Raw genomic sequence first — 26,287 nt, 5'->3', positions numbered from 1 at the left:
TAGTAGAGAACATAATTTATTTAAAGACAAATTCCGATGCCAAAATAAATACATAAAGGAGCAACATCAGTACATTACTTTGTGAATCCATGTAACGGAATAAAAGCGAAACTTTTAGTGGTGCTCAACTGAATAAAAGTGAATCCTGAAAGTATCCCAGCTACTTCCCCAACTGAACAGGCCACACTAAAAGAAAAAGATTAATTTGTCAAAACATGTACAAAACTGATTCAAGTCACAGAGCAAGATCTGGTGTTAAAATAACACGTTTACAGGCCTAGAAATCTTTAATAAATAGAACAAGATCAATAAAAACATTAGGACAAAAGAAGATCTGTGACCACATTAGGTTTGTAGCAGAATGGATCAAAGGAAGTGTGGGGAAGTTAAAAAAAAAAAAAAAATCACATCCAATCAGGCAGTCGATACATTCATTGTTTCCCAGTTTTGCTAAAGTAAGAATGTGTTCAGATACAACAGTGGAAAAACAACTTAAAAAGTTCCACCTAGCAAATGTAGCAAAGAACTAAGATGGCACAATAGAGTTGGAAATTGTGCCCCGCTTTGTTGAAAGGTTCGGACATCTGTAAAGAGAAACACTTCGGTCATGTTTTGCACGTACAAAAACACAATTCTTCATGAACTGGTAAGGCCCTTAAGGTGGGGATGTGATCTGAGACGGCCATGGGAACACTTGGCACCATTGAAGAAAAAAACAACTTGATTTGTTAGAAAAACATATGAAAAAAAAAAAGTGATTGGAGTAAGAAAAACAATCAAGGACAGGGAAAACAAAAGGCAATTTCGCATCAACAGTAGCCGACACATTTTGTCCTAATGGCGCCGGCATGCATGCAAACAGCACACACCCCGAGCTGAGCCCTCCTTTTTAAAAAGAGCTCCACACTTGTTGCAAAATGGCTCAGTTTCAAAAATAAAAGCGGTTTCAACATCTTCTTGGAACGTCTTCAACTTGAACTTCATTTGGACACATTCAAGCAATCGTCTCTGAACGAGCTCACGGCTCGTTCCTCAGTCACGGGAGTCTCACGCGCATGCTCACAAATCTTCTCATCTGATTGGCTCCTCCCTCTCGCTCCATTTCAAACACTTTCAGCACCGAGTTACCCAAGCAGGGCAGCTTGTTTCGGTGACTTTTCAGTACCCAACATGTTAACCTCCAAATTCAGTAATTAACATTTTCATATGAATAACTGCAGACAACCATCACACAAAAAAAAAAAAAAAAAAAAAAAATGCGTGTCCAGCATGAGATACAGTATTGTGACCAAATGAGTCATTACTTTGTCAGTCACGTTTGTGATTGTTACTAAATGTAAGAAATCTTGTGAAGTGAATACAAAGGGGTGAATGTAAAAACAGTTTCCATCTGTGGAGGAAGCACTGGGAGTCGAACCAATCGTTCCGATGATATGTTGAGTCATTGCGGCGAGGTGGTGGGCCTTGCTTCATGCCGCCATGAGATACTGATGGTAGAAGAGGCCGAAAAGGGAGGTGGAGAAGAGGCAGGCGGCGATCCACCACGTGAAGAAAGAGAAGAGGCCCCGGAAAAGTAAAGGGCTGAAGACGGACTTCAGGCCCCCCAGGGCGACGGATAGTTGGACGGCGGAAGTCCGTGCTCCCGCATCCGCCACCGGGGGTGCTATTGGCACTTCCCCCGGAACAGAGTCCATTTGATGTGTGCAAGGCAGCTCTTCTTCAACATGGAAACCCCACGAGTGTCCACCTGATAGCAGAAATGACAAATTGGGTCTTGCGTTGGTGTCGGCTGAATTTTAAGGACAGTCACCAACAAGGCTCACCTAAAGTTTTTAGCAGCAAAGTCGTATGCAGCAGCATCACCAGCGGCGCCACATACTGTAGTGCGATTACACACAAGTAGTAAAATACACGTGCAACCTGGGGGGGGGGGGGAATAGAGTCAGCAACTACATAATCAATATTTTTAATATGAGAATGTACATCAAGATATGAAAGCCCGGTTTTCCTTCTTGCATTTTCATTCTTATTTACTTGTCCTAGTTTATTTAAACTTGTCTTCCATGTTGGGTAAGAAAACTAGCAAAAATGGTGAAAACATATATAGGAAAAGTACAAAAAAAAAAAAAAAAAAGGAAAAGAAAACTTAAGAGTTTTCAGTGTTTATTTTTATTTCTTATAGTTAAAAAAAAATCCTATTTTTTTAAATCATATCTTAAGCAAGACAAAAAACAGGAAACTACCAAATTTAAAAATATATATTATTCTACTTTTTTTGAAATTTCTTAACATTTTATTTCATTTAACTTATTTTATTATTATTATTATTATTATTATTATTAATAATAATATCATTATTAATATTATTATTATTAATGTAAACTAATTTCTTGTAACTTTTCTGGTCTTTGTAATCCTATTAATTTACAATAATCAAGCAAAAAAAAAACTAATTTGGACTAATTTGTAAAAAAATAAATATATTTCCTACTTTTTGAAATTTCTAAACAAAAAATGTATTTTATTTAATTTAAATTTAATTAAAACCTAATTAACCTAATCCTAGTCTTTTAAATCCTATTTTAATAATAATTATAATAATAATAATAATAATAATAATAAAAACAGAAAACTAATTTAGACTAATTTCTAAAAAAATATTTCCTACTTTTTGAAATTTCAATTTTTTTTATTTTATTTAACTTAATTTCAAAAAGACATGAAGAGACCAGTTCTAGCCATTGTACAACTCATCACAGACAATTGCTAATTATTTGATTTAATTTCGATGGGTCCTTTTCTCCTGACAGCAATAATTGTGTCTTCCAAGTATCCATATTTGCTTTTACTCAGATACTGTAGTCACAGAGCGCCATTTGCACAGCTGCACAGTCAATGGGATGCTACTGTGGACGAGGCCTGTTCCCACTTTGAGATCCCACAGTTTAAAAAGTCACGCTTCATCCTAAAAATAACGCGGCCTACCACGGAAACAAGTTTGACATCCCCCGCTACCCGGAATCCAGAATAAGCATTATGACGCAAATGATGTCACTCACCATCTTCTGCAGGTCGACGGTACTTATCCGCCCCGCCTCCTTCTTCATCTGCTCCACGGCCTTCTGCGCCAGGTTGAGGTAGGCCTGCAAATGATGCCTCATCATCGCCAGCCGCAGCGCGCACATCAGTATGATGGTCCATAAGCGCAGCGTGTCGTAGGTCTGCTCAGCCATCCTGACGCAGAGACACCGGGACGCGTCGGTGAGTCACATAAGGAGGAGACGGATGGCGGCTTTTCGCTGTTACCGCTACATCACTCCATCACTCGGACTGCGTGCCGCAGGGGAAATAAAGTTGGAGCAATGGGGAAAAGAGGGGTTTTGCACTCTGGAGGAACTGTTGAGTCATTGCAAAGTCTTGAGACAAATCTTGTTCAATCACAGAATGTCTGATAAGACGTCTTACATTTCATCATACGTTAAAATTTGGACAATTTTGTTGTGCTTCCAGTGCTTTTGTGAAGGCCCTGTTATGTTTGAGCAAGGGCCTAAAGACATGGTCGGATGAGTCTTGTGTGGAAGAACCCATCAAATGTTCTTCTGGATGAACGGACAAATGCTCACACAGACATTTCAAAATCGAGTAGAACATTTTCCCAGGTGAGTGCAAACTGTTATAAGCAGCAAAACGTGCTTGACTTCTTGCAGGTGCAGATACTCTTGTGTCTATAGCAGTGGTTCTTAAGCTGGATTTGCTCGAACCCTAGGGGTTTGGCGGAGGTCAAGTCAGAGACCCGAATCAAATGATTCGTGATGAGACACCCGCTTAGCCATCATTGGCTGCAGGTGATCACGTTACATTGCTTGGCCTATCTGTGCTGCAGGGAATTTGGTGCTGTTGTGAGGGTACATCATGGGATTTTTGTATTTTTTATTTTTTTATTAGTATTTGTCCCTCCATACTATGTCGAGCCAAAAAAAAAAAGTGGTCGGACAAATATGTACATATGAATTGACATGTATGGTGTTCCGCAGGGTTCAATTCTGGGGCCTCTGCTGTTTACTGTATCTGCTTCCCCTGGGTTCCATCTCAAGAACACCGCGGGAATTGCTTTAAAGTGCTCTATAAATATCCAGTTGAGTGATGGGAGTCAGCATCCAAACTGCATGATTTGCAATGCCAAAATAGCCAGATTTGATTTAAAAAAAAAAACAAAAAAATAAAAATAAAAAAAAATAAAAAATAAAGGCTCCTCTCCCTGTTCATTTTGTTCACTTGTGAATCCCTATATCTGTTTTGAATTTGAGAAAAAAATAAAATAAAATAAAATCACATTATATTTTTCAATCAAGAACGTTTTGGTGAATGTGCAGAGGAAACAGTTAGGGTTCAGTACTTCCAACAACATTAAAAACAACTGGTCTATAGCACATTTTTACTCGATTAAAATATGGTCTACAAAATCTGTTCAACACATGCTGTCACGTTTGAGAGCAAAGTGTATGGATCAACCAAGCGGAACTGAAGTTGGATGCAGTTTACTCACAAAGGTAAGCTGTCCTTTCCCAGGGTGGGGTTCATTATGTAATCCTTGGTAATGGGCTTCACCCACAGCAGGACCATGATGAGTGGGGACAGGAAATTGATATGAAGCAAAGTTCTTCCAAAAGTGAAAGAGACAAAAGGAGATTTAATGTTTGCACAGACATTTATGGAAACAGCCTAATCTGAATTTTAATGTTTTTAAGTCTTCAATTGCATCAAATTACATGACAAAGCCTAAACAATGAAATGACAGCGTCTCACTGTGTAAATTTGGCTGTGGTCACGTTGAGGGCATCGAGGTGCATCTGGGCCAATCGCAGACCTGGGAAGGTTAAAAAGGCTCCAATCAGGGCGCAGAGGAAGGCCAGGATGAGCTTGAAGGTAAGTTTTGAAATGGGACCCCTGTCAAGGAAACAAAAAAGAAAAGAAAACAAAAAAAAACATGACGGTGAGTCAGGAAGAGTTTCTGAAGGCAATCAACTTTACTGAATAGAAACTTACTGCGATTCCAAGCCCTGATGTTCCAGGAACTGCAGTGCGCTGTCAGAGAAGTTGGCAAAACCTTGAAATAAAAAAAATAATAATAAATTAATAATAAAAAAAAGCAGATGGTTCACCTTGAGAAGGACAGAAGGTGAGGGTTGAAGATTGCAAAGAGTGATGCGATACTCACCAGTTTCCAGACCAAATTCCAGGTAGTTCTCAGTCACGATGAGGATGGCCATGGCTTTGACAAAGAAGAAGAAACCGAAAGTGATGCAGAGGGAGCGCTCGCCTCCTTCCTCCAGCTTAAAATAGTGAGTCGTCAGAGAGAAGAGAATCTTACTGAAGGGCCACAGTCAAGGAAACTGTCTCCTGTGGAACACTTCAAGAATTGGTCAGAAAAAATTGCTTTTGATGATTACGTCCTTACTGATTTGAACACTGTTTTTACTGTTCTTATTTTCTTCTAACGACACAAAGCCATGATAAACTTTTGCGCTAACATATGTAGCACCAAACGGTATATTAGCAAGATCTGCATGATATAATGTCAGTAAAGGCACCAAACTTTTAGCTACTGTACAAGTAACAAGTCATCGGGAAATCCACTGACTCCATATCATGCCTTGATTGGGGAATAACTTTTGATCTCAGTGATGTGAAATCTCTGAAAGAAAAAAACAACAACTGCCCTGCACTCAATGATAAAAAAAAAAATAAAAATATTTTTTTTTTTTTTTAAAAGTACTGACCAAATTTACCTTGGCAGGGCTCCAGACTAACGTAGCCCCAAATCAGACATTTTTGGGGCGCAAGTACAAGATTTAGGGGCACACACTGTCAATATTCATACCGCTCATATTCACTATATTACTGAGAAATTGGCTGAAATGTGAAGCAGAAATTTATAGCCACAAAAAAATTTAAGAATAGCTATTTAAAAAAAACAAAAAAAAAACGCACTGGCGCGAGTAGATGAAAATTTCAGCTGTATTTCCTCAAATTTTATGGGCAAAATGCCACCATTTCTGGTCAGTCTGGACATCTAGTTGGTTTCATTTTTTACATCACAAAAAAACATTTGTACAGGGGTGTCTAGACTTTACAGTATATCCAGTGTATTTGAAGCACCTGCACCGTCATCAAAGCAGGCCATTCTAATCCATGCAAATGCAACATTTTGATACAATATTTCTCTTTCGCTACAGAGCTCAGACACCAAAGTGATCTTGTAAAACTCCTTTAGGAGCACACCGCTGTTATGTGAAGGCTAACAGCAGAGTATTGCCGGCTGCAGGTCCAGATAGTCTTAAACATTGTCATCACAAATGAAAACTGAAAATCAAGTGCTCCATTAGCACATATATTGAACAAACACGCTCCCTCATATTCATGGCCCCATGTCATCTGGCCCTCGCTCTATTCCTTCCCGCCGATCACGTCAGGTGCTGCGCTGGGAAATTTAGGTCTCCAATCTTTTGACGTAGCCAGGAAATGACACACCATCTGACCGCGGCGAGCCGAGGTTGACCAGGAGCACTGGAAAAGATTGATTCCTGTGCTTGGCGGCACGGATAATGCATATTATTAGGCCATCATTCAGCGTAGCAAAATAGCAGGGAGCCGCGGACCAGAAAGGTGCTGGCAGTCAAGCCTGGTAGGAGATCGCCACATCATTTTAGAGCCTCCGCTGCTGCTTGGATCTACACAGTCCTGCTGAAATGATTTGGCCTCTCTTACAGACAAAGAAACAACTAAACTGTGGCGTTTAATATACGAGGGTTTTAAGACAAAATGATTGCAATGTGAAGGAATAAGGGAGTTCACATTGTGTCCGTCTGCTTCAAGGCCCAGTCTGCCGGTTTGCCTCTGGAAAAGGCACTTTTTAAATACAGGATTTAAACAAACAAACTACTTCTCAATTTACAGATCAGGGCTTGTCTTCATTTCTGGTGGTGATTTTGTCCTAAACCCTGTGTGAATTGAACCCTGTGGAACACCATATCATTCGTGTCAATATTACACATATTCGTCCAACAACTTTCTTTTCCTTAACATATTTATATAAAGGATTACAATAATAAAGCATCACCTGACGTACCATCCCAACAGCCACAAGTCGACTACTGAGCGCACTAAATTCTTGACAGCACAGATATACCAATCAATGTAGTGCAATTACCTGCAGCCAATGATGGCCAAGCAAGGCTTATCGTCATGTATCACTTAAGTCGGGTGTTTGTCTTGACCTCCGCCAAACCCCTGAGAATGACTCGCAGAACCCCTGGGGTTCGATCGAACCCAGGTTAAGAACCACTGATAAGTGTTTTCCAACCTTTATTGAGCCAATGCACTATGTAATTTTACATAAATACAATTAATAGAAGCTATTTTTGTTTTCACTGATTTTTTTTTTAATGGATTGAAAAGTAAGCTGTTTATTTCTTCAAGCAGATGACACCCGATGACTAATTGAGATACACTGACTGTTAGTCTCAGGACACCGATCTGAGAAAATCCATTATTTTTCTTGTCACTCTGGCAGGGACAACTTACATCTTATATTAAAGGTTATTGTTCAATGCTGTCATAGTACTGTCATGATAGTTTTCTCTTTTTGCAGCTGCTCACAGTGTGAGACGCAACTAGAGGGATTTTGTAGAATCCGCTTTTAAAAACGACCTTCTGGTGTCATTTTGAAAGCCTGGCGACACAAAACAGATGCTTTCAAATGGTCTTTGGTTTCCATATGACAGCATTTATCTGATTCGAATACTGCATGCAGGTTCTCAATTGAGAGGACATTTGACGTGGCATCATGTAAGGACTGATTGAAGGATACACGACAAAGGCGAGTACTAGCATGGACCAGACCACACTGATGTTCATCTCTCCTGAGGGTTGAGCAACACTGTAGTAGAGCTCCGTTATTAGATAGACCACAGTCGCCGCGACTGTGAAATCAACCAGCCACTGGAACTCGGGGAAGTAGTGCAATGCTGAAGGCACAAAAAAACGGAAATTATTTTTCAAATAATCATATGGCACAATTAGCATTGTATTAAAGTGGAAGTCAACCCATTTTTTTTTTTGTGACAATATGTTCTATGCAGCCCCATTAGTCTAAATATGGTATTCTAGTTAATACTGCATTAGTGGAATATGAGTTAAGCAGCAAAATGCCGCCATTTTTATCCATCTTGGGGGCGGCCATTTTGCCACTTGCTGTTGACTGAAGATGACATCAATGTTGCTCAGCTCTCAGATAACAACCAATCTCAGCCCAGCTTCTGAAAACTGGTGAGCTGCGATTGGTCATTGCCTGAGCCCTGAGTAATTGATGCAATTTTCAGTTGGCAGTAAGTGACAAAATGGCCGCCCCCTGAGATGGATAAAAATGGCTACATTTTGCTTCATAACATATTCCACAAATGTAATATTAATCAGAATGTCATGTTTAGAATAATAAGGTCACATATAACATATTGTCAATACATGTTTAAGATTGACTTCCACTTTAAGAATGTTGGCAAAAAATAAGAAAAAAATTAACTCTAGAAAATGTTTGTACCTAATGTGTCAACTTCTGTGATGTATTTTGTCTCCAGTTGCAGATCGATGTCCTTGGGTACCGTTAGCGGCTTGTTGTCTATGTGACCATTGTACTTCCTGGTGTCAGGAGCAACATAAAAATGAATAAAATGTAATTCTACTCCAAAATTAGACATACATAAAAAAGTGCACATGGATAAAGAATTCTTGTCATTTCTTTTAAACTGCAGTTTATAGGCAGAACTAAGTCAGTCACAGCAGGTAAGAGAAGCAACTATCTGATGGGCCTCCTCAGTTCTGGCCTGTGTTTGTTCAGCCCAGTGTGTGCACTACATTCACAGGACAAAGACGCTGTAAGAGTCCCGGGCCAAAACACACCCGAGACACATTTCTTCTCCGAGGAACCTGACAGCAAAAAAAGGGGCTCGGCTTCATCCCACTGAGGGAGTCAGTGAGCCAACAATGGAAGGTGAGCTCCATTGCATGAGCTGGCAAAAAGACAGTGGTCCATATTTTTTTCTTTTGGGGGATTATTGAACATGTGGTGCCGCAGAACACCAACCTGCCTCATACAGGGTCAGAGAAAAGGAATACTCTGGAACACGCCGCCTACCCTTTTGGGATTAACTTCCAGTAGTGACTTCAATTTAAATTCCGATTAAGACATTGAGCACACGGGGAAATGCCCTAAATTCATGTGCTCAACCGACGATTCAACACTCTCCCACTGAAGACACAATTGTTTTTAGAGAATGTTTTCAAGGTCAACAAACTAAAATCAGTCCAATAAATTGCACCAATGGAAAAGAGAGGCCTTGGATCAGTTACCAGTAAATTAACCTGAGAGCAAAAAATCCCTTTGCTGGCTTATATTGCTAGAGTATTGACTGAGGTCCAAAAACACCACAAACAGAATTTTAATCACCTAAATAGGACTACTACTAATGCTCGAAGAAAATCCTGGACGAAAACAAGGTAAGACAAGACAAAGCAGATGAGCACAAGCTGCTCTCCCTCACATTCCAGTCTGTATTTGTCAAAGTGTTTGAATACATTTCCACAAAAGTATCAGTGATAAGCCACAAAGGGTATTAACATGATTTATGGTCGACTTCTGGTCAGGAAAGAAAAGTCTACACATTCTATTGTTGTAACTAGTAACAACAGTCGTTTGCTAAAAATGTTTCTATATTGCCTGCAGTGTAGGATTATTATTATTATTATTTTTTAAACAAAGAGCCATCAATGTGATTGATCTCTTCACCACCATGATGATCTCCAGCTACCACACCTTCTCTCTCTCTTCCTTCTGGGGTGAAAGGGTAGCTTCTACTAGCATGACATCACCCCCATCTATTCGCCATGCACACATACCTGTCTTTCCTCTTCTGTCCCTTCTGTTTCCCAGCAAGGTTCCTCAACTCATCTTCCGTAGGATGCTGATACCACCGCAGACTAGCAAAACAAGAGCAATATGGGACAAGTGTGAGAAATAATATCTTGAGTCTATGAATTTTACTTAAAGCATTTCGAGCAACTCAAAGCTATTTGTGAAATCCTCATGGAACAAAAGTGTTCCCTACAGCTCTTTATAGTGCCTTTGATACACATTTAAGAAGCACTTGTGAAATGTTTTAAGATATCAAATAATCCACCGTTATAGCCTAACATTGGAAACGGGCTCGTTCAAGTGCATAATATGGGAAAGAAGGAAAAAAAAAAAAAGCACCGCTAACTTCAGACCCCGTTTTTCGAATGTGAATGACAAAACATGGTAGCAGCAGCTTTTTTATTAATTATATAATAGTGAATTACAAAAAAAAAAAAAAAAAAAAAAAACAGTCTAAAACCTCAATTGTAAATTGTTTTAATGTTACCTTCAAAATCTTGCTTACTAAAAAACATTTGTGATGCCAATTAAAGGACAACCTTTCATTTTATCTTATGCCGCATTCTCTTGGGTCATTTTAGTATTTTTGTCATTCTTTGCCTTCTTCTATCCAAACTGTTCTACTTACTTTCATCTCTATTATTAATCTCCAAACTTCTTAGAATTCAAGAATACACATTAAAGAGAAAAGAAAAACAAAGCTGTGTGGCAGTGTGAATTACCTGCCACTGCAGAGTAGCCATCTTGCAAAGGAATAATGAGGTATGATTTTTTGGATCACACTGGCCATTACCATGGTAACCACCAGCTGCACACCGATCACACCCTGTGAAAACAGAAAGGTTTAAGTGGCATTTAACTGGGAGGGAAAACAAAATCACTTAAAAGTTGGTGAAGTTATTCATGGTTTAGGTAGGATAGCATAGCAACACATTATACCGAGTATTGGCGAATGATTAGGCACCACAAACTTGACGACGAACTCAAAACATGATTTATTTTACTTCAGTAGAGAAGCGTACAGCCTGACTATCACATTTCCATTAAACCTGTCTCAATGTTAGCCTCCTAAACCACCGACGAGAATGAAAAGCTGGAAGGGCTACGGTAGCTACACAAAGAATGAGCAGCACAGCAGCTCAATATCAAGCCCGCGGACATAGATCAATATTCACTTAGTACTTAAGAGCTCAATCATTCTCCATCAAGCTGTGCTTTAATCCGACCACTGTTAGCAAGGTCGACATTGGCTCAACTTGCTCAAGTCTTCGGGAATCAGAAAGAAACGCTTTGCACACAAGGAGATTTAAAAAAAAAAAAAAAAAAAAAAAAAAAAAAAAAAAAAAAGACATTTCATTTAAAAATAAATAAATAAATAAATCAGCCATATCTATACATATTCTTGAACATCTTTACCAGCTAAAAATGCATGAAGCTCCTCTCGCTGTTCACCATTCAACAAGGAAACAGTGAGTAATTCAGCAAGAACAGAATTAATTGCAGCGTTCATTTGTCTGTTAGGTTTGTTTGTGATGGTCCGCCAAAACGAAGGTATTCTTCTTAATAATAATGTGCACTGCAGTCAAATGTAAAAACTTGTAAAATAAATAAATAAATAAATAAATAAATAAATAAGGTAAATGGAACACCATGTTTGTACACAAAGTCGATCCCACATAAAACATGTATTGTTTCAATGTATTGTTTTCAAACCACGTCAGCGGAAAAGGACGTGAGCCGTACACTAGACCTACATTTGAAATTGGTCATGGGGCTCATGCACATTTCACCTGGTGTGAGCTCCATAACCACATGTCAATACTTCTTCCCAAGTCAGCGAGAGAGGAGAGAGCGAGAGAGCGCCAATAACGTGGCAATTATCTTTGCTCAGAGGTGACTGGTGGCCAAACATAACGTCTGTGGCTCAAGACCTCCACCTCACATCAATCCCGTGTGTGCTATACGGGTCAAAAGCCCGCCACCTCAAGTTGGTTAGGTGGGTGCCGTTGACCATTCTCGCACCTCGAGGAAATTGAGCCAGCACGGTTTCTCTTATCTTGCCCATACTGCTTGAACCCCTTCACCAGACAACCAATTGAAATCTGTGGGGGGTAGGCAGGGGGGGTTTGCTACCCATGAAGCTGACCTCAGAATATTATTGAACCTTTTTTTTTTCCCCCAAGTGTGAATGTGTGTGTTCAAGTACTCATTTCCTCTCAAGGGAAAAATATGCCAATATGGTTAAATTAGCCAGCGGTGGCTTTGAGCAAGGTAAGAAGAGCTGCTTTGGGTTTTGTTGGATTCATAGATTGTTAGCTAACAGCGAGTAGTATTTGTTTGCTGAGAGCTCAATGTTCCACACACAACCTCAAAAGTTCAAATACTTTCATTCTTAAGTGTACTACTCACTTTTGTTCCACGCTGTTAGCTGCTCTTTCTTAAAACTCATTCACTGCCAGTCATTATAGAAATTTTTTACATTTCCAATACTCACGTGATATTACATTCAATAATTATATATAAACCGAATCTACCAAATAACAGAATAGACTCCCTACTTTTTGTCCCGTCCCGTTCTTTTATAATTGACAGCAGAAAAATGTAGGTTTGCCAAAATACAGCCATTTCTCCCATGGACTCTGAAACTGTGTTTATTTCCTATAAAATGGGGCAATGATGTCATCTACCGGTGGTTGGGCAGCAGTAAAGTTGTTTCCAAGTTTGATATTTACAGTGGAGCATGCTCAGATTCGCCCCCATTTAGCACCGCTCTAAAAAATACAATTGACAAGTATACTTGTCAAAGGCAGTGAATGAGTTAAGTGGAAGCAAGCAGCTGGCCATTAAGCAGCATGGAAGAGTAGAGATCCAGCCAAAACTTGGTTTACCTGACATATGATTTTATAATGTGGGATGAATGCAAAATTCACAACAGCTGAATATATTTTCTGGTTCAATTAGAATTAGACAACGAGATGGTCTTGAAACTGTTTTAACAGGTTGCAACAAAGATGCAGACTGGAGGAGTCATTGAAAGGCATAAAGAGTTACCACTTGTGAGATTTGCTGATCTATTTCTTATTAGAGTACGGCAACCAGCAAGCTGTCCCAAAAGTACTAAGACATTGAAATTAACTTAAAATGAAGAGTCAAACGTTTAGAGGAACTCACATTTGGCCCACCTGTAAACAATTATTGAATATTTTAGGTTATAAAGTCTGACGTATGTTATTTTATTTTAATTGCTATGTGTGATCCATTTATTAACTCACACAGAAATTTATAATACACAATTCAACATCATAGTTACTCTAAGGGCATCCAGGGGTCAAACAAGCTGATTCAGGTACATGCAGACACCTCAGCTTCCCCAAAAGGCTCACAAGTAAGCTAACAGGTATAGCTGTGTCATCTTTGAATTGCACAATATCGTCAGCCTCAAACATGAAGCACCAGGAAGGAAGACATAGTAAACCAAAGCGTGTCAATGTTATTTAAAACGTTTACATTGTCCACTGAATGCAGTAGACGAATGAAACGAGATCAGGTGCACCTCAGAGTTAGCTACCGGTTAGTTAAGCAAGAAGCTAAACGCTGCTGCAAAATAGATTGAATGGGATCACTATTCAAGGCAGTCAGATGAATTATGTCCGGTGACATGAAATCACATTTAAGTCATGCAAATCAAAACAATAAACAAGCACCGCGCATCACATCGAGCTCGCTGTCTCACTTACCATGTTGATGCAGTGCAGCTGAAACAGGCTCAACGCCGACAACACACAGCACTCCGAGTCGGAGATGACACGAGGAGGAGCACATAAGCCCTTCTTGGGACGTTTACATACAAAATGAATTATTATTTTCAGTCAAATTGTCACTGTGGCCACCGGCGCGGTTTACATCTTCAAAATCAAGCCAAACGATTGCTGCTCCACTACCAAGTATTTTCAACAGCAGTAGAGGTCACTGTGAAACTCCGGGTAAGCAGGTGTCGGAGGATATGCCTGCTAAATTACTGTGAGAAAATCGGCTTTACGTTATCTTTAAATGCGTGTCTTCTATTTATAAACAAATTCAATTTTAATATAAAATATTTGTATGGCGTATGTTCATCAAAGTATAACTCAAAAATGCGTTGTAATGTATAATTTTTAACAGGCTCTAATCGGAGCACTATGTTGGGTGGCGGACCACAGAGGCACTGTTTTTTTTGTTTTTTTTATTTAGCTTTATTTGGAGTCTTTCCTGTCAAGTCAGTATTTACAAATCCATTCATCCATTCTCTGAACGGTGTAAACATTATTTGACTTCAATTAAAATTTTGACTTGAACCCACTTGTATTTTTGTAAACTTTGTTTTTATTTTTAAATTGTATTTGTGGTAAATAAAATACTTGATAAAGGGGAATGTTTATTATTGTGTGTTAATGTTAGATTTGTATTTATGTACAGCACTTTTTTTTTCCAGATGTGTTTGCATAAAAAAACAAAAGGGTTTTATATATGAAGTCTTTCATATTTTCTGTATAGAAACAGTGTCACAATTATTAATTAATAAAATATTAATTAATAAAGCATTATGTTCTTAATAATGTTTATTGGCCTACTTTTAATTTTGGATTTGAGCAACACAATAATTCATTTGGAACATATTTTCAGCTTTGGCCAGTGCAGTGACCTAGTGGTCAGCAAAACTGCCTCACAGTTTTGATGTTTTGGGTTTGAATCTCAATTTTGGCCTTCTTCATGTTAGTGTAAATTTTCTACACGTACTCCTGCTTCCTCCCATTTTCTGTGAAGTCTCCATAGGTGGGAACTTTGAGTGAAAATAGTTGTCTATAAGTGTCCTGCGAAAAAGTCTTGGGTGTAGTTGGTCTCACGCCCAAAGTCACCTGAGATAGATGGACTCACCTGTCACCCTAATTAGGGCCGGCATAGAAATGGATGGATGAAATTTGAGTGCAACAAATTGAATCAGACTATATTTTGATACTACACCTTCTGTCTGCTGATTATTTATAATTAAAGTGAGCTGTCTTCCTACTGTACATTCTGCTGCTTGTCTTCCATATCACAATTCGGTGCCATCACTGTTACCGTTTGAACGCGTCTCTCTCTGGAGTTTGCTTTTCTTCTTCTCGTCTTTTTAGTCAGCCTTGTTATTTTTAGATGAAACATAATAGCCAGAATCTTCAGAGTATCTCGGCGAGTTCCATACTCCTTCTGAGTGTTTAATCCGTATGACATCTCCTCAGCGCTTGCTGCTGCTTTTGGCTCACTCGTCTTACAATATAAATAAAGATGTTGAGAATATTACAGTGAAAATCTCAGCCCAGTCAATCAAATAGACTCACTGTTGAATGTCATCATTCATTTTTTATGGCAAGGCCTTTTTTTTTTTGTGGGAGTGCATTATACGTGGTTTCCTTCTTTTATTAATCAAACAGCAGTTTGAAATGTGTGTCACTGATCTCAGCAGTGTACTCGCTCCGAGCGCAGGAAGAAAATAGAACAAAAAGTCGACTCCTCAGCAAGCAAGACCGAAAATGGTGGTGAATGTAATTCTCTTTGGTGCGGCGCCTCGTTCTCCAGTCTGTGTAATCTACTGTACACGAATGCAAATTACAATGCAAATGCAAATACCAATGAATAATTTATTTGTAGCACACGGACGGCCCTGTTACAGAAGGCAGAGAAGCTTTTTGCTTGAATTGGAGATTGTGGCATTTAAAACAGGCGTTTGTATGACAGGAAATAAAACGGCTTAAATTCTCTGTGTGAAAACTGGGAAGAAAATCACAGGAAATAATTTTCTGTCCCATTAATTATAAAATGACGTAGAATAGCATTTCTCTCATTCGCTCAGATTCATTACGTAGTCCTCATAGTGGCATGAAGAAAGAAAAGCTATTATAATAATGACATATACGCACACTCACCGGACACATTCATTACATACACCCGCCCAAAGATCTAATTCAGTCAAATTCATTTTCTCATTTTTGAGAGGTATGGTATACTACGTTATACACTACAACCACAATAAGAAATATCCTATTAAAAAAATCCAATCGGACTTTTGAATGTTATTTTGAGAGGCGTGCCTAATAAAATGGCCGCTGTGTTTATATCTGAATCCCAAATATATAGGCCTATCAGGGTTTTGTTTTTCTTCTTCTTCTTCTTCTTCTTCTTCTTCTACCCAGATACGTGACTGTGTTCAGGCTCCCCCCTCAGTGGTTTTCCCATCAGGGAGTGTAATTAAACAAGAGCATTCATGAGTGGCTCTGCTCATTTAGCCTGCATTTGAGCTTAGACAGCTTTAGGGCGACGGAAGAACAAATCCTGGCGGAACACGACGGCGACAACACTACAGCCAAAGCGAAAGCAACTGCAGGTAGAATAACAACTACTTCACAACTTTGTGCGTGGTCTGATATTTCAGGCCTGCTAAGTCATGTACAGTGGATGCAAAAAGTCTACACACACCCCTGTTTAAATGCCTTTTTTTTTTTTTTTTAGTAACCAAAATAAATAATTTTTACAACATGTGTTTGGTATTTATTTATTTATTTTTTGATGAAATTAAGGTTCAAATTTTTTTTTTGCCTATAATCCCAAAAGATATGCTTTCCACAAAATTGCTTATGACCAAAAGTACAACATACCTGCATGAAGTTTTTCTCAAGATGGAACTTTTGGCCTTAGAAAAGATGGCAGGAATTCTGAATAATTCCAAATAGAAGTCAATGTTCGCATAAAATCTGTAGGCTTCTACTAGAAAAAAAATAAAAAATAAAAAACATTGAGAAAAAGCCGAATAGAATGAACATTATTGGGGGTCAATCAGAGGCATTTAATTCCTTACATCCCCTCTCAAAATGGTTTAATTTATTTTTCAATCAAGCTGTACAGATAAAAGGTCAATTTAATGGCAGCAAAAGTTTTGAAGTATTTTTTTTAATTATTATTATTTTTTTTTTATACACACAAAAACCTGGCGTTTGAACAGCGGTGTGGCGATTTATTTATAGCCAGTGTATTTTGTTAGTATTAAATTTTTACATTGTCATTTACGGTGTTATTTCTTCGTGTCAAATTTTTACAGTGTCATTTATAGAGTGACATGACGTAACAACTTGGAAATGTTTCCTTTTTTTTTTTTTTTTTTTTTTTTTTAATGAGAATAAAATAATCTTTTTCCACAATGTTTAAAAAAAAAATAATAATCATTTAATCCGACAGCATGTTCAATGATATTTGCACTTGCTTGGCGCATTGGCAAAAAATAATCTGAATAAAATGTCATCCTAAATTCTACTTTAACAACGCTTAGCATGAAATATTTTGGGCTGCATTATTCACATTTAACAACCAACACGACCTCATTTTAATAACTCAGGCATACCTTTTACTCAACCACAGTATTTTATCTCACACATACTGTAATATATCATTCTTACATGTAGAAACATTTGCCTTTTTTTTTTTTTTTTTGCGTTACCGATCCAACATGTATAGTGGATGCTTAATGTGCGCGCATGACATTGCATTAGCTTCCCATTTGTCAGTGTTATGTTTGCAAAGCCACAATATCAAAAGATTAGCTTGAGCATTAATTTCCGTGTCAACGTAGTCATTTTAATGTATAGACGATTTATTGTATGCGCTGCGTTTTATCCTACACGGACCCACGTCATGACATATGAATGCATGTTTTCCCTATTCATATCAATTCTGATTTATATTGCAAATGGGATACAGTGTGTGTGTATTTGTGTGTGCGCGTGCACAGAGAAATGAAGGCCGAGCTAGACAGGAGGAGAGAGAGAAGCTCATTATAATCAGGCAATTATGCTGGCGGAATTAGAAGCGTCCTTATTTTCTCTTGTGGCGGCGTGAGCGTGAAGACGCTTTGGTGACTGCAGACTAAAAATCCAAGGATGTGACTGACTGTTTATTTAACATGGAACATCCGTTGCCACGTGTGACTAACACAACCTGTGATTTCTTCTTCTTTTTCTTTTTTTTCTCTTGCTTTTCTGAGTGTCAAATGAGGCTGCTCAGGTTCTCATTTGCATTGATGGGACTTTTTTTTGTTGTCTTGAGCGGAAGTGAATGAGACAAGAGAAGTTATTCATTGACGCCTGCAACTCAGGACGACATGGCTGTCCTCAATGTGTCATCCAGACAGGGTACATAATTATATTGCATGTTATTGTTATTGTGTTTTTTTATGTATTCGTGTTCATTTGCAGTCATTGTTAATGTAATATGTATGTATAGCTTCATGTGCATGAATATTTAAAATACACTCCCACTACAAAGAAAAAGAATAAAAATACATTAAAAATTCAAATTTTCATAGCATTTTGTCTTTTTTTGTTACATGTATTGATATTTTATCTATCTGTATTGTCTTAAAATGCAGTAAATGCCGCTGTAGACAATGAACCAAAGGCACACTCATGTTAAAGACTTTGACCTCCAGTCAAGGGTGTTTGACCAGAATTTGACCCTTGACTTCCAGTACATGTGTTATCAACACACCCCTTTATGTGTATTGATTGTCCCTCCCTCGAGATAGCGCAGTATTATCTGTGTAGATGTTCCAAAATTGTATTTTGCTGTACAGTGTAAACTATTTCAATGACATTGACATCCTCCATTTTGTATTGCGCATATCCAGGCTAGCCAGTCAATCACTCACTGCAGGTGGAGACAACCATCCACAATCACATTCACACTGTCCCTGAAAGGGAAGGCAAGTGAACCACTACATCATCAGTGGCTAACATTTTAAATGTAATATTTTACATTCTAATGTTATTTATTTTTAAATAGAAATATATTTAAAAATAATAAATGCAAAATTATATTACTTTGAGGTGAAAGTGTTTCATAACAAAATTGTACATTTTAAAAATAAATATGGATGGATTAAATAAATACACTAAATATTATCATGTTCTTTCTTTGCTGAGAAAAAGATGAAGCCGCATGTATTAAAGGCCAATCGGCCCAACAATCGGCCCAATAAACCCGCACCCCCTGTATACCCTTGCAAAGACATTGACAGAATTTCCCCTTATTTTGTTAGTAAAATGAGTTCCATAAATGCATTTCATTTACATTTACAAATTATATTAAGTAAATATACAGCACATTAATAGATTTTATATATATATATATATATATATATATATATATATATATATATATATATATATATATATATATATATATATATATATATATATTATGCAAATAATCTTATAATAAATAAATTAATTAAAAAAAATACAATTGTACATTTTTGACTTCCAGTGAATATTTCAAACAAGAAGTTGTAGCTGCAGGTCTTAAAAGAACAACCAGACCCAACACCCACGTGCCCCACCCTTTTTCTACATAGAAAAAAAAATAAAAATGCTGGATTGTGCATGGAATGTGTCAAGGGGGATTGTTTTGTATGGAGTGGGGGTGCTAAGATGAACAGCGGAATGACGACTGGCTGAAAGTTCTCAGGCAAGTGCTTGTGTCTGGCCACGGAGCAGGCAGCTGATTTGGGCACGTCAATTAACATAACAAAGGCCTGAGCCTGTGAACTTGGGGCACCTTTCGACCTTGGCGCTGTGGGGATGAATGGTCTGCGGGTCTCTCCACGGGTGCCCCCCCCATACGCATGGTTCGCCTGATCGTGGCTAAATTGTTAATCAGGGTAATTCAATAATATAGTATTTCACCATCTCTCAGCGGCTAGTCGCTTTTCCGCCCCTGAAAAAAAAGGCCCCCCTTCATTGAACGAGACAAGATGGACAGCTGCACTACACCGCCATCATTGTTTAAGCATGGCGGCACATATTTACACTGACTCCATGATGAAATGAGACACCGTCTGACACAAACAGACAATCTCAAACAGGGGTTTCAAACTCATTGTAGGGAAGGGGGCCACATACAGACTAATTTCATGTCAAGGAGGCTGTTAAAATTGTATAAAAATGGTATAAAATTTATGTTTTCAGCACAGAGTCAGTCTTATTGAACGTTTTTAATGAGGGCAATGATGTCATACTTGTTATGCTGGACTTTACAGCAGTTTTTGATACTGTGGTGTGGATTATCATTATAATATTCTAATTTCTAGATTACAGCATGTTGTAGGTATCCGTGGTTGTGCGCTAGAGTGGTTCAGGTCATACCTTGCTGACAGAATAACGTGTGTACGCCTCGGTAGCTCAGAGTCCTGTCCTGCTCCTCTTGTGTATGGTGTGCGTCAAGGTTCAATTCTAGGGCCTGTTCTTTTTTTCATTATATTTACTGCCTCTGGGATCCACCCTTAGATATCGTAACCTTTCTTTCCACTGCTATGCAGATGACACTTCGGCAACTTGTTAAAGTTAAGCCTTTTCTTTTAAATGAACACCTTTAATCAGGAGTCGCCTAGATTATTGTAATGCTCTGTATTTTGGAGTGAGCCAGTCTTCCATGGCACGTCTTCAGCTGGTTCAAAATGCGGATGCTCGCCTTTTAACTGGTGCACGAAAGCGAGGGATCACATTACCCTGATTTTACTCCCTCCACTGGCTTCCTGTGCATTTTAGAGTCCATTTTAAGATTCTTCTATTTGTTTTTAAATTTTTAAATGGCCTAGCACCAACTTACCTCTCTGAACTTCTCCATCCTTATGCGCCTGCTCGGCGGCTCAGAACGTCTGACCAGCTCCTCCTTGAGGTACAGAGTTCCAAGCGGAAGCTGAGAGCAGAAAGAGCATTTTCAGTCTGCGGCCCAAAACTTTGGAATAATCTGCCTTTTAGCATTAGACAACACTGTCCACTTTTAAAATTCGTCTTAAAACTTATTTTTTGATTTATTGATTTGTAAATTTGTGAATTATGTCATTGTAAAATAACAAAAATGTTTCAATAATTTCCATTATTATTATTATTATTATTATTATTATTATTATTTGCAAATGACCAGTTTGTGTGTGTGGGTGTGTGGGCGCGGGGGTGCGTGTGCGTGCATGCGTAAGTAGTGCGTAAGCAGCCCTGCAGGTGGTAATTGGAGGATGCACTGTTCATTAGAATTTGTATTACAGAAGTTGCTGTAAACATAACCATGCACAATGTTTTTACGTAAGCTTCACATTCATTATACAATAGCCAATTATTTTTGTAAATATTTTAGATTCAGCTTCATGGGGGTGTTTCTAAATAAGTATGGACAGTTACCTTCAGGTTTCTGCTAGAAAGTTAAAAAAAAAAAAAAAAAAAAAAAAAAAAAAAAAAAAAAAAGCTCACTTAGAACAGCTGAACTTTATTCAGACAATGGCAATGTGGCATGTGTGTAGTCACTTGTGCAACCACATTATGGCTGTTGTTTATTTTCAGGTCACCATCAAATTTTCTTTATATCAATATCACTTCAGTCATTAAAAATGAAACATAGCGAAATTAACATGAAAATGAGTCGAGTCCAAGGGACGATTTGAAACTAAAAACTAAGCTACATTGACTATATTATTTGAAACGAGACATCAATGGAGAAGACCAGTTTTTAAAATGGATGAAAAAAAAAAACACTATAAAAAAAAAGAGCACAGATGTGGTGTGCAAACACAAGCTAATTAGCATAACATCTAGCCATAAGCTAGCCATTGACCGGTCTTGTATACATCGTCTGAGGTTGTCTGTTAATTTATGCCGTGTGACTAGACGATAATTCATGCCCAAATCACCAGACGGCCCCGCAAAACATCAATGCAGACTTGTAGTCAATGTGTGGGAACGGAGGGCCCAAAACTCCACACATTCATCACCTGAACAAAGACACTTGCACACTTGACTAGCTAGCATTAAAAATTGGAAGAATAAGATTCATCTGGTTAAAAATTATGATATATTTTAGGAAATGTACCCAAAAGATGAATAAATGATATTTGTGTTGTTGTTGTTTTTTTTTATTTATATTTATTTATTTTTGTTGGGAAGTAGGGGGGATCAACCAATCAATCGTGCTGTAGTCTGTAAAATAAATGGCTTATCATTGCTAAAACTCCCTTGAGTCACTTGAGTATTTGTAGTCTAAGTCGAGTCCAAGTTTGGATGTTCACATATTTGCCGACCGACTACAATGGCAGGAACTAGAATTGATCAACATGCAAACAAAAGTATTATCGGGCCCTTGGGAGTCGGGGGGCTAACAGAGGTCAGGAGCGAGGGGCCGTGTCTAGACGCTCTGCTTTAGTGCTTCCATGGTTTCCGTCTGTGTGCGCACTCTCAATAGAACAACTTGACCTGTGTCTGGGATGAAGGAATTGGGGAGGCACACCGATGAGACAACTGGACCACGATAGTTTTTCTTTCGGCAACGAAGTGAAGAGAATTTACTTTGAGATTAAAACTCAAAGCGGACGTTCGCGAACAACACTTGCAAACACTCGCCCTTCAGTGGTATACAGGCTTTAAGTAAAACTAACTGTTATTGTATAATTACAGCGTTCCCTCGCTACTTCACTTGCTTAATTTTGTCTTTGTCAATCAATTTCATGCATGCAAGCTTTCGAGGTTCGTTGTAAATGTATTTATCTCTATATTACTGAATGGTTGTTTAGGAATGGTAAGTTACTTTACTCATTGCACAGTGCTAGTTAGTGACTTTTTTTTTTTTTTAAATCATGCACTCGACAAATGCGCCCTATCTAAAAAAATAAAATAAAAATATAAATAAAAAATAAAAAACTAAAACGAATGAAAACTCAACAAAAACTAAACATTTTATGAAAAAAAAGTACAACTAATACAAAATAAACCCGCTCTAAAAGCTAATTTAACTAACAGAATAATAATAATAAAAGAAAAAACATGAGTCACAACAAAATAAAATAGAATGAAATCTATTATAACCCTGTTGCTGAGTAGACTAGACAAATGGCATCAAACAGTTCTTGTAAATAATGGACAGGGAAGAGATATCTGTTTTCAAATAAAAATAAACTACACCTAAAAATATGTACTTGGTTACTTCCTAACAGTGTGTGCAGCTCAGCGTACAATTTTATACATATATCTGAAGGACTGGGTTTTAAAAAAAATCAAATAATCGATATCAAATCGATTTTCCTTTTTGAGCCCAATATCGATTCATAAAACCATGAATCGATTATTTAAATATCTTTTCCCCCCCGATAAATTCTTAACAAAATAGAATTTTCAAAGCTGTTTTTCTTCTTACTGTTTTCTTGAAATTTACTGAATTTAAAAGTATTTTCTTACTTATTTTATTTACTTTAAGATGATTCAGAATATTTTAAGTTCATATATATATATATATATATATATACATACACACACAATTATTAAATTAGAATAATGAAAATATTTTCATCTCATCCTTGCTGATGTCAATGTTTAACACTTATGCGATTACAGCAGTTGTTACTGTACTTTTAGCATTAATAAACTAAATCATTTGACCAGTTCTAGTTGTTTTTTAAATTACATCCTTGACATTTAAAAATAATTTATGTTCCATAATTAATCAATATCGGATTGGACTGAAGTGAATCGAATCGAATGGGGAAAAACCGAATCGAACTGACTGAACTCTTGTGAATCGAAATCGAATCAATTGAGGAAATTAGAATCGATACCCAGCCCTATAAGACAAATTTCCTGAAACATCGCCTGTAGATGTCCCTATTGGTTTGACATTCCAAAGAATTCCTTCAACATACAGCAAATATCTAGTCGCGAGCAATTAAAAGTAACCATTGACAATGCCAATACGCAGGAAGAGAACCACACCCCTACGCCAAACACCAAATTCAATCACTCCTCCCACTCTCTCAGCTCCCATCCTTGCTGATGTGCTGTCAGGCAGCGAGCTGCTGCGGGGCATGGTATAATTGAAAGGCTGAAGAAGAATACAGCTTGTTTAAACCAAGCAGGCGGCGGCGAGGCCATGATGGGAAAACAAAGCCGGGGCCTCGGGAGCGGCTGACACGACATCACTAATGGTGGAGCACAGAGGAGCGTTGCCTCTGTTTTGTTCCCCTCAGTCGTCATGACGAGCGGCAGGTTGATGATGCACTTCAACCATCCAAATGTCAAGTTTGCACAGCTGAACTGACTTACTGTAGTTCACTACAAGCTAACGCAACTCTCTTGGGTGTTTGCTCCAAGATCTGACTTTGTTTCAGTGTAGAATATTATCATCCACACACCATTGTCATTTCAATATTAAAGCATGGCAAGTGGAGTTGACGCATGTATTAAAAATCTGATTTAGCACTCATTGTGCTAGCTTAGAAAATATTTCCAGCCCTCGCCAACGAGGCGCCCTAGGCAAGATTTTATTTGGCGCCCTCCTCCATCAACAGTTTACAAGACAAGTCCAAATTTTAACATTGCCTTTAATTAATAACGTCATACAAGTGAAAATATAAAATGGAGCATTGATTTTATTTCATGGTTGTTTCATTAATGCCAGCCAAATCATGAGAGTGACTTACTGTTGTGACACCTAATTGCATAAACGGTCTCCCTCATTTTCCACAATACGTACATTATTAACTTCTATAACAGCCTTAGTTTTACTAACGTTTCACTTTTGTCCACAACAATTTCGGCCTGGAGCGGACAAGTCATGCTGGATTCTCACAAAATTCCTGATGGCCACGTACAACAGCCCTGGTGACACGGCATGGCTGAACGTGACTGAAGAGGACCACTGTGGAAAAAATAATAATACAACTGCCGACTCTTAAATCTGTGACCCCTATATTTGTTTTATTTTTTAGGCTCCACATACAAGGATATTTTGAGAAGCTGTGGTAAGAGGATTTACTGTTGACAATTACCCCATTCACTGACTGCACCTGTGTATTTTGGTGACAGAGAGTATCCGCGCTTCACTTTCTAGCCACAGGTACCAGTACATAAGACTCCCACATTTTTTTGTTATTAAAATGTCCACTAAGCTAAAATGTTACAAGGTTTACTGAAGCAATTATAGCTCACTGTGTTGCATTAACAGCTACAAACACAAGTACCTTTCGTTGACTGCTGAATTAATTGTTGCTTGACAAACAATAAATCCACCATGAAAACTAGACCAAAAAATGAACAAAAACCCAACAACTTCAACTTAACTGACACAAACTTTTTGACAGACATAAAATAAACAAACATTGTTGGTTGTGTGCAAAAAAAGGGGGCAAGACTTATCTTTGTTGTTTCCCTCTTCTTCTTCATTTTTGTTTGACACCTGTGTCTTGCTCTTGCCTTTTAAGCGTACACATTCCCTACAGCGCCCTCTCTGGTGTGGGTGGCAACAAACACCCAAAGGCAAAGAAAACAAACAGTAATCCACACAACAGCGGTTACAGCAATTATTATCCATCAGTGGTTTGCTCTTGCAAATGTTGGTGAAGTTCTAAATTACACCACCTTTTACTGCTATCCTTGTCTTTTGGATCTTCCACTATACAGATATATGTGGTAGAATTTTACATTTGCAAGTATTTCTATGAGTGCCCTATAGGAGACTGTGATCCCTTTGGCTACTTTCCAAAGTGCCTTCGGAAATATCATACAACAGCAGATGGAGCACAAATTGATCCATTTGCAGCCGTGCATGCCCTCTTTATCTCCACACCCACTCCCATACCGTTGCATATATGTGCAAATACACATACAGTTGGCAAGTGATTGCTGACTGTACAGATTGGAGCGCGAGCACAAAAGTGATTCTATTTAAGCAAAATTGAAAAGCTGTGATGTTCCATTCCCCATCACTCCTGCTTCCTCCACTCTGTATATCGGTGTTTGACACAATATATATCTCGATCTCACTGGTAGGCTACAGCAGCTGTGAGTTCCACCTCTCGGTAAATTACCAAGCATGACCGTCTTTTATTGACCCGCATGAGGAATGTCCAGCCACGACTGGCAAGACAGCGGCTCATTTCAGCCAGCAATTGATATCAATGTTCCCTATCAATAAAGCCATCAGGGAAGAAGGAGGGGAAGGACTGATATTGAAAGTGAATGGAGGTTGGCAATGAGCGAGGGCAGAGGTGAGAAAGCGGACAGTGCGAAGGAGAAGGCAGCGAGGTGTCGTCCCTCTCGGGATAGTTGAACACTCAGTCAACATTCAACACTTGAAAATCAATCACTACCAAGACCAAAATGCATCTTCACACTTGCAAGCACACGAATACACAAACATAGCATAGCATAGCATAGCATAGCATAGCATAGCATAACATAACATAACATAACATAACATAACATAACTAGGGTGACC

The 26,287-nt window shown here is 38.3% G+C and overlaps 1 protein-coding gene across 3 annotated transcripts; it reads right to left on the bottom strand.

Moving 5' to 3' along the window:
• On the bottom strand, positions 1 to 25,191 carry tmem161b (transmembrane protein 161B). 3 transcript variants are annotated; one of them, XM_077522498.1, is made up of 13 exons: positions 24,581 to 25,191; positions 20,642 to 20,731; positions 10,693 to 10,796; positions 9,955 to 10,035; positions 8,600 to 8,697; positions 7,871 to 8,027; positions 5,219 to 5,370; positions 5,047 to 5,107; positions 4,807 to 4,947; positions 4,547 to 4,660; positions 3,060 to 3,234; positions 1,824 to 1,920; positions 1 to 1,747 (listed from the first exon to the last, which is right to left on the bottom strand). In XM_077522498.1, the coding sequence occupies exons 2-13, from the start codon at positions 20,657 to 20,659 to the stop codon at positions 1,470 to 1,472; spliced, it is 1,476 nt and encodes a 491-aa protein (XP_077378624.1). In that variant the 5' UTR covers positions 20,660 to 20,731; positions 24,581 to 25,191; the 3' UTR covers positions 1 to 1,469. The 3 variants fall into 3 exon arrangements, with proteins under 3 accessions (XP_077378624.1, XP_077378625.1, XP_077378626.1); XM_077522499.1 differs by having other exon boundaries at positions 25,032 to 25,170; XM_077522500.1 differs by lacking the exons at positions 20,642 to 20,731; positions 24,581 to 25,191 and adding an exon at positions 13,708 to 13,952.
• Between the last annotated feature and the right edge of the window lie 1,096 nt (positions 25,192 to 26,287).

Source organism: Festucalex cinctus, chromosome 5 (assembly GCF_051991245.1).
Source record: "Festucalex cinctus isolate MCC-2025b chromosome 5, RoL_Fcin_1.0, whole genome shotgun sequence".
NCBI classification, from domain to species: Eukaryota; Metazoa; Chordata; class Actinopteri; order Syngnathiformes; family Syngnathidae; genus Festucalex; species Festucalex cinctus.
This window is presented reverse-complemented; position numbering and strand designations above follow the sequence as displayed.

Bases quoted from the DNA above. Each gene is read 5' to 3' on its own strand.
- tmem161b (XM_077522498.1), bottom strand. The intron at 8,698-9,954 runs GTATGTGTGCAT...TCCTGACACCAG, and splicing joins GGACAGAAGAGGAAAGACAG to GAAGTACAATGGTCACATAG. The intron at 5,371-7,870 runs GTATCCTTCAAT...GTGGCCCTTCAG, and splicing joins CTAGTACTCGCCTTTGTCGT to TAAGATTCTCTTCTCTCTGA.